Source organism: Medicago truncatula, chromosome 3 (assembly GCF_003473485.1).
Source record: "Medicago truncatula cultivar Jemalong A17 chromosome 3, MtrunA17r5.0-ANR, whole genome shotgun sequence".
Lineage (NCBI taxonomy): Eukaryota > Viridiplantae > Streptophyta > Magnoliopsida > Fabales > Fabaceae > Medicago > Medicago truncatula.
In genome coordinates this window covers 57,386,316-57,394,951 of record NC_053044.1, presented here as the reverse complement: position 1 = coordinate 57,394,951, position 8,636 = coordinate 57,386,316, and the positions used below count along the sequence as shown (strand labels likewise).

General features: G+C 36.4%; 1 protein-coding gene across 3 annotated transcripts; it reads right to left on the bottom strand.

The window, feature by feature from the left end:
• Window positions 1–3,045: 3,045 nt before the first annotated feature.
• Window positions 3,046–8,402, bottom strand: LOC25490310 (protein NLP4). 3 transcript variants are annotated; one of them, XM_024780248.2, is made up of 6 exons: window positions 8,184–8,402; window positions 6,567–7,594; window positions 5,986–6,033; window positions 4,993–5,902; window positions 3,466–4,166; window positions 3,046–3,389 (listed from the first exon to the last, which is right to left on the bottom strand). In XM_024780248.2, the coding sequence occupies exons 2-6, from the start codon at window positions 7,452–7,454 to the stop codon at window positions 3,384–3,386; spliced, it is 2,553 nt and encodes an 850-aa protein (XP_024636016.1). In that variant the 5' UTR covers window positions 7,455–7,594; window positions 8,184–8,402; the 3' UTR covers window positions 3,046–3,383. The 3 variants fall into 3 exon arrangements, with proteins under 3 accessions (XP_024636016.1, XP_024636014.1, XP_013462281.1); XM_024780246.2 differs by having other exon boundaries at window positions 3,046–4,166; XM_013606827.3 differs by lacking the exon at window positions 8,184–8,402 and adding an exon at window positions 7,885–8,093 and having other exon boundaries at window positions 3,046–4,166.
• Window positions 8,403–8,636: the final 234 nt, after the last annotated feature.

Genomic DNA, 8,636 nt, shown 5'->3' with positions numbered 1-8,636 from the left:
ACTTTTTATGTGTATTTATTTTAATTTTTATGTAATGAATAATATCGGAACTTTTTTAGCTTCTCCATTTTTAATGTTCCGGGCGTTAGCACGGATAATAGTCCTAGTATTTGGTAATTATGTTTGTCCTTAAACAAAAGACCTATAGTAACGATAATGAAACCTAGTTTCCTAGCAATATTGGTTAGTTAGGTTTGATCTGCGATGTCGTCCTCTTCTCTCTCCCATCTGTCAATTCCAACGGAAGATAGGATCAGTTCTCTGCATGACTCAATTATCTCTTACATACTCTCTTTTCTTCCAACCAAAGACTCCGCCCCCACAACCATCCTCTCAAAGAGGTGGAAGCCATTATGGATCTCGACTTCGAAAGCCAAAGTTTCAAAGACTTTGAAACCTTTTGTCATGTTGTATACTCAGTCATGTTAATGCGGGAAGTCACAATACCAATACGATCATTCCGCTTTAAGTGCTGCAGTCGTCTATACGACATTAACCGATTTCTTAACGCAGCACTAGAACGAAGAATCGAAAACCTAGAACTTACAATGAAGTTTTGGCCGAGAGATCATTTAAAAAATAAATTAAGTCCTAGCATTTTCAGTTGCAAGACTCTTACACTTCTCAAGTTGAAGAGTGTAAATCTAAATAACCTTCCTTCTCAAATAGATATTCCCCTACTCCAAACTCTCCATTTAGAATGTGTGATGTTCATGTGTTATGAAGAAATTAGCAAGTTTCCCGTTCTAGAGGAGTTGCAAACAAATGAGTAGTGTATACGTACACAGTAAGGTATGATTCCTCCTTGTGGTAGAATCAAACACTTGTCCAAGTTGGTGAGAGCAACTATTTCTACAAACCTATATATCCATTTCTTCTTGCTGTCGGCTGTACAGATTCTGAGTCTTAAACAGGTATGATCTTTTTGTTTTGTATGATATTGTATGATTATGAATATGTTTGTTCTGTATCCCTGACATTGATATTGTATATGAATTAAATGTTAAAAGTTATTAGGCATGGTTTGTTTCTAATGGATTGTTTATAAATTATATATGTAGATATGGCCCGTCTATTTCCCAGTCCCAACTTTTCACAATCTAACCAAAATGGAGCTATTCTTCTGCATCTATGAGGGTAAAATTTGGGGCAAGAAGTGGAGGTGGATGCTAGACGTGCTCTAACATAGTCCGAAACTTCAACATCTTACCATTCATCAGGTATGATACTATGATTAGGATAATTTGATGATTTAATTTAATTTGGTAAATATACCTCTACATGTCTTACTACCCCCTCCGTCTTATTGTAGGAGATGGAGGATGGAATTTATGAGGACAATTGGCAGGACCCACAAAATGTTCCGACATGTATTTCATCTCAGCTAAGAACTTGTTTGTTTAAAGACTGTAAAGGAAGGAAGAGTGAGCTTGAATTTGCATAGTATGTTATGCAAAATTCAAAAGTATTACGTGCCATGACAATTCACAGTGCGCGTTCCATAGATTTAACCGCAAAGCACCAAATGTTAAAGAAATTAGCCGAGTGCCCTTGTAATTCCTCCTTGTCTAGCTTTTTTTTTAGATTCTACATATACAAGTCTAGCTTTTTTGGTTAGATTCTACATAATACAATAGCAAGATTTTATGGTGATTGAAAGACATTAGCAATTGTCTCAAATAGCAGATCAAATGTTAGAGTGCCCAAAGAGTTGTAAACCTATATTTGATTGATAAGGGCTAGGATATATATATAATTCTTACATTCTATTTTTATTTTATTAATCGATGGCAAGTATTATGTACTATGACAATTCACAGTGCCTGTTCCATACATGTAAATGCAAAGTACCGTATGTTACAGAAATTATCAGTGTGCCCAAGGGGATGTGAACTTATATTTGATTGATGAAGACTAAGATGTATATAATTCCTCCATGCCTGGCTTTTTTGTTATATTCTACATATAAAATACCAAGACTTTATGATGTTTGAAAGACATGAACTCTATGTCATATAGATTTGGAATTATATATTGGCTTTGATGTAATTCAGATCCACTCCTCTCAACATTTACTTTTCTTTTTCATTGTGATTGTTTTTTTTATTTTAGTTATCTCAGTCACTATCGTTTTCTGGCAATTGTTTCTTAAATACTAGTATGATGCGAAACAAAGGATATAAATCTTGAACTCGTGTTTCACCCGTGTATTTTCTCCATACTGGACCATGTTTGAGAAATCTCACTAGATTCTAAGATGCAATGTTCACACTAGATTTTGCTCTCTCTCCCTCAACTACTTCTCCCTGATTTCTATCTATTGTAAGAGCTCTGCCTTTAGCCCCGTTGTCGAAACCAACAACATTTCTTCCGGGCATTATAGCTTATCATATATCTCATCACCTATAGCTAAAACCATTACCCCTTGCACACATAAAACCCCTCCCTCTGGTGTTTTGGAGTTTAGGAGATTGAAGCTCTAATTGGTAGCTGCATTCCTACCACGCAGTCATAACACCTCCACAGCTTAATTCGACGTATAATCTTAATCTAATTCTCTAACCAAGTCAATACCTTATCTGAATTTTATATCAGCATTGTTGGGGGGAACCATACAAAGTGTAAGTGTACGACCTCCGAGTTTGATAAATAAAGTATTGTTGTCCTAATTGTAAAGCAACTAACTAATTATTTCGTTAGGTAGAATATCTTAGTGAGTGTGAGACCATCATGGATCTTATCTAGACAACAAATAACAATCACATGACTTATGTGTTGGAAACAACAATCTTATGGATTTTCAGTTAAAATATGCCATAATCATTTGTTGCCTTTAGGATTGCTTATCTCAAAAGAAATCCAAAGCTGAAGTATTAGTCCTTTACCAAATTAAATAATTATATGCGTTGAACGTGCTGTCACACTGCAAAAAGTCTATTCCAAGCACCAAATTAAGCAGTTAAGATAAAACATTAGTCAAACTCTAACTAGAGCAACTCGGATTAAGTTGTAAATAATAAAATTTGTATTAATCATTCATCGCCATTATCAAACTAAACAAACAAAAGTTGAACCTGCTTATTGCTTCTAGTATATAATAAGGATAGGCACAAGTTTAATGCTTATCCTTAAAATGTTGTAACAAAATAATACAATTTCTTTAAACCAAAAAAAAAAAAAATGGAATTTTGGCTTTAAACTACAAACTTCTAAGACTTACTCTTCACATTATTCACATGCATGACAAAGTATCTTGTAATTTACAATCACAGAGGGATTTTTCTATCTAAATTCTAAAGAACTCCTGATAAAATTACTGGAGGGTTGCAGACAAAGTTTGATGGTACTAGTCTCAGAAGATTGAGAAACATCGATGCACTCCTCTAAATCTGCATCACAAGTTAGTAATACCCATTCATAATCATCGTCCAAATATTTGATATCAAATTTGCTCATTTCACTTACATTAAATCTCCTAGCAATTTCCTGCACAAGATCTTCATAACACCAGATCTTTGGCAACCTAAACCGGGTTTTCTCATCTCCAAATGTAACTTTTACTCTATGAGCATCCTCCTTTTGAGACGCTTTGCGAGTGGTTTTTAATAAGGACTTGCGATACTCGGTTTTCGGGTGTTCACCAAGTGTTTCCTGGCTTTGTGATCTTGGCATGAGTTTTGATTTATTATCTGGAATCAGGCTTTTAAGTTCTGCTTCACTTCTGATTCTCTTCAACACAACATCGACAGAGTCTTCACCAACCAATGAATCTTTGTTGCCAGCAGCAACATTGTTTGTGTGGTGTTGTTGCTCTGACAAGCTGGAACAGGAATGGCTTGAATAGGAACTCTGACTACATGAAGAGGAAGGTGATTTCGATGCACCTTCTGGACTCAACGAGTCGGGATCTGGCTGTATGCTTAATGAGACTGGATTATCAACTTGATTCAGAGTTGAGATTAGGGTGCTTCCTGATAAATTTGGAGACGATAGATCCGAGAATTTTGAATAGAAGGAATCAATTTGAAATGACCCAGAGGCACCTTGAACCGAGTCAATGACGAGTTGAAGTTTCTGCAAGGAATGACCAACCTTTTTTATCTTCCGAGAAGGCCAACGCTTTATACCATGTTGCCTGCATATCCTTTTCAGAGTTGTAGTACAGACTGGAAAATTCAATTCAACGATGGTATTAATGAAAGACTTCAAATAGACATTACAAATAAACTAAGAGATGAGACACTAGCAATTGTATGGTTCTGCGGTGACAAAAATGGATTTTAAATGAATTAGGTATGTCTAAAAGTGAATTAAATGTAAAAATTGATTTGTGTATGGATACATTAATGTAAAATCAATTTTGGGGGAAAAATCAATTCTACTCAATAACATCCAACAGTTCTACAGATCTAAAATCAATTTTGCTTGGCAAAAAATGAATATAATCAATTATTTTTCTTTTTTGGCCTCACAAGTTAGAGCTAATTTAATTACTTACATGAAAATTGTGTTATGTCAGACAACAGAACTACACGAAGGTATACTCCAGACCATGAGGTTTTATTACATGAACATATTTGCCTATTTGGGAAAAATGTTAGAAGAGACATTCCAGACCATGAGGTTTCGCTATATGTTTGGCAAAATACATCCTGCGGAATACGGTCCTTTAATTTGCTTAACTGTCCCTAGTCCTTTAAAAAAAAATCTTCTCAGATAAGTCCTTTAAGTCACATTATGTTTCTGGGACAAAAAACACTTAATTTGGTACACTTGAACAAAAAGGACAATATGATGTATTTTGCCTATATGTTCAGTACAACTAAATAATATAGTAGAACGAAACATTAAGGTAAAAATAAAAATTTGATGAGTAGAACAAAGGAGAATATAACAAAATCTTTCATTTTGTTTTTTCTATTGGCATGCTAAATGGTACCTTGGTGTTTGCAAACAAAAATCTAAGATAGAATGCTTGTGTGTAAGGCTTACCGCCAATATTCTTTGCAGCATCTTTTAGACTTCCAGCGAAATATTGTCTAAGGACTTGAAGAGTGATGGTTTTCTCTGCCTTGGCCCGTCTTTTCTCTCCTGTTCTATTTACTCCCAAACTTGACAAGAAGTTACCCTCGACAGAAGGAGAACACTCCCTACCACAGTCAGCATCTCCTCTTAAAGTAAGACTTTCTTGTTGCCGCCTTTGTTCCGAGAACTTGCTAGACATTGTTTCATTAAACTTTTCTTCGCCGTCCAATGAGACAGCCATCCTCTTGTGTTGGAGTCCCGACTGAACTGCATCGGTAGCAAATCCAATATCAGCAACGGCCATCACTTCATTAGATGATAAGTTATTTTTCTCCAATTCCTTATCTGTTATAACTCGCAAGCTGCGGCAAACCCTTTGAATAATCATGGACAATGATGTGAGCATCTTTTTCTGTTCTTCACCGTCATTGCAATCTACAGGCAAGAAGAACTCAAGAACATAGTCGTCTGAGATACTATAGATGCTTCGGAGTCGAATGGCAACTGCAGCACGCAATCCAAACAACCTGGCATGATGAGACAGTGGATAGTCTGTCTTGCTTAAAGAAGTTATGTCGGTTGAGAAGCACGGTTGATTTGTCATAAAAGCACCCCCGGCAACACCTTGACCTATTAATAAGTGATGCTCCATGCAAGCCTCATGGAAAAACCTGACCGAGGAATCACCAACATAGCAAGCATACTCCACCGGAGATATACAGTGTGTGTAATTATCATCAGAGTGCCGGCAGCCATCTTTTCCCTGTTGGATGCAAGAGACCCACGTCTGAGCTAAAGGTAATTTGTGCATTTCACATGCAGATCTCAAAACCTCTTGAATCTCGGGTAGTGCGGTTTCATAGGACTTGACACATGCCTGCCAAAATATAACCAGTTTGTTGAGGAAATTGAGAATTTAATGAGTTCGTTAAAATCTTCCAGAGATGATTTTCTATGTACCTTCACATTCTGAGGACTTGAATGTCCAGAGCTGCTGAGATCAACAACCTGCAAGTTAACAACTTTCCTCAGATCATTAAACTAGTATTAATGAGTTCCAACTTTTGATGAGCTTTACATATTGTAATGAATATTGAGGCCTAACTCATCCATACAAAACCGGCTTGTACAATGAGGAGTCGGCTTGTACAATGAGGAGTGCCTCCTCTTTATAAACTCTTCTCAAGAATCCTATCTATCCGATGTGGGACTAAATCCCACCCGAGAGTTGGCCGCTAACACATATATGGCATTTACATGTATGGCATGTTAAAACATTTGTCGCCATAAGCATTTATATTGAAATTTGTAACAAGGAGCAATTCAATCATAAGAGGGAAAGAACGAGCAATTCAATATGTAAAAGTGCAGTTTATCTCTTTAGAAACAACAATTAGCAAGTTGACTGCAACCTTAAATTCACTGTTCTAAAACCAGAAGTTCTTTGTTTCAAGTTCTTTTGGGTTACATACATCCTTGTGTGTTGTAAAAAATGACACCAAACAAACAAAAACTCTATGCAAACAAGCAAGGAGAAAAACCTCTAGCGCTTTGCAAACAGTCTCAAGTTCACGGCCATAGTTGCTCTGTTGTGTCGTCATCACCACTTCAATAACTCCCAAACATGTCCTGCTCCCTTGTTCAAACACTGGAACCGCTAATGTTCCGTGTACATCACACTCTTGAGCATGGTCAACTCGTGGATACTCATCACTCCTGAAGAATCGAACATCAGGTGTCCACTCAGGAATCTTATCCCTATAAACTCGACCAGGCAAACCCGCCACCAACTCCTTTGAGTCCTCCACCTCTGCAGAAAACTGATATCTCACAGAGATTTCTCGGTACTTTGCAAGGTTTAAAGACCTTGATTCAAGTGAAAAAGGAAGATCATTAGCTCTCAGAATTGGCCTATCATCCCCTCTATTAACCGGCACCCATATTTGTATAAGCATATCTTTGTTCCTATTGAAATCTTTGATCCACTTGAGGGCCCTTATCAGCTTTTCTGTTATGGAAGATCCACCAGGTCCTGGATTAGGCGTCGGTGGAATCCACAACCTACTAACCCCTTCACCCAAATGAGTCTTAAACTCACACTGCTGCAGGTCGCTACTACCAGCATTATTAACTATAATCCGGCTTTCCTGCTCAGTACCAAGAGGAACATCTTGAGACTCATGCCGAACATCATTGCCGGGTTGCTCGTTGTTCTCCAAGACAGGCCAAGAGAATGAAGGGTCAAAGATTGGATTGGAAAAAGGAGAACTTTGCAGCAAGAACTCAGATCCATCAGCAGAAGCTTCCAACCAACAACCATCCAACAAAAGTTCACTCATGTAATCAAAATCCATTAAATTTTCATCTTGTGGTGGAGCTTCCATCATGGTATTGGTTGCAGATGATGTCACTGCAGCACCATCTCCCATGATGGGTATGCTTCTTCTACTTGTTTCTCCACAAGCCAAACCAAAACAAAACTAGCTTGTTACTAAAAGCAATAAATGTTCCAGCTACCAAACAGATCTGAAAAATCCTTGTCCTTTTGTCATAAGATGTGAGAATTTTTCTGTCCAAAGTTGTTAATGATATCAGTATATAATAACTAATGATATCTATCATATGAGAACAAATCTTGACAACGAATAATATGAAAAAAGGAATAACAAAATTATGATTAAATTAGCTCATTCATTCTATATAGTCAAAATAGGACAAGTTGTTATGATTTTGTTAAAAGTAACTCTCAAATCTTTTCAGTCCTTTAAACATAAAGAGAATTTATTCAAAAAAGGAAAGTCTAAATCCACTGAAGCAAAAGGTGAGAAGAAAGTTGAACCAGAAAAAGTATAGACATACTCATAAAAAGATTCTCTTCCATCAAATACACACACACACACACACTTGCACTTGACTACTGAAAGATTCTCCAGTAAATGAAAGAATGAAAAAAAAAATGAAAGGAAGCATATAGCATATATAAGAAAAGAACAGGAACGAATGTAAAGATTCTCGGAGATACCTAACCATGTATTTTATTTTCATTGGTTAAAACAGTACTGTAGTATTGTTTTATAATGTTTGTTACAGTTCATATATAGTAAGAAACAAAAAAAACATTGTAAGTTGTATAGCAAGTTGCAAAAGAAGGACCAAACCTTGGTATAGAAATGGTAGCCCCCCAGAGAGAGACAAGAAGGAAAGAGCAGAGAACAGAGATGATTCCAAATAGAGAAAGAGAAAAGGGAGAAGATACTAATGAGGATTCAAAGACCCCACAATACATCACCCTTAAAACTCGCTAACTCGTCTCTATTAAAGTCAAACTAAAAAGCTGAGTTATGTTTAGTTTAACTCGACAAACACACTCCAATAACACACACAAATATGTAACCTCTTTCTTTTCTTTGTATATATGTAAGCTTAAAATAGTATATGCTTTCACTCTCACATTCTCGATGCATATGTCATTCTTTTTAACATTTTTTTTTATGTTCATTTTGACACTAAATTAATTAATTAAGTATTTGCTTTGCCGGAATCAGAATCCTTCCAACTTGCTGACGTTTGCCACGATATACACTTTATTATGCAATTTGTCGATTCCTCTT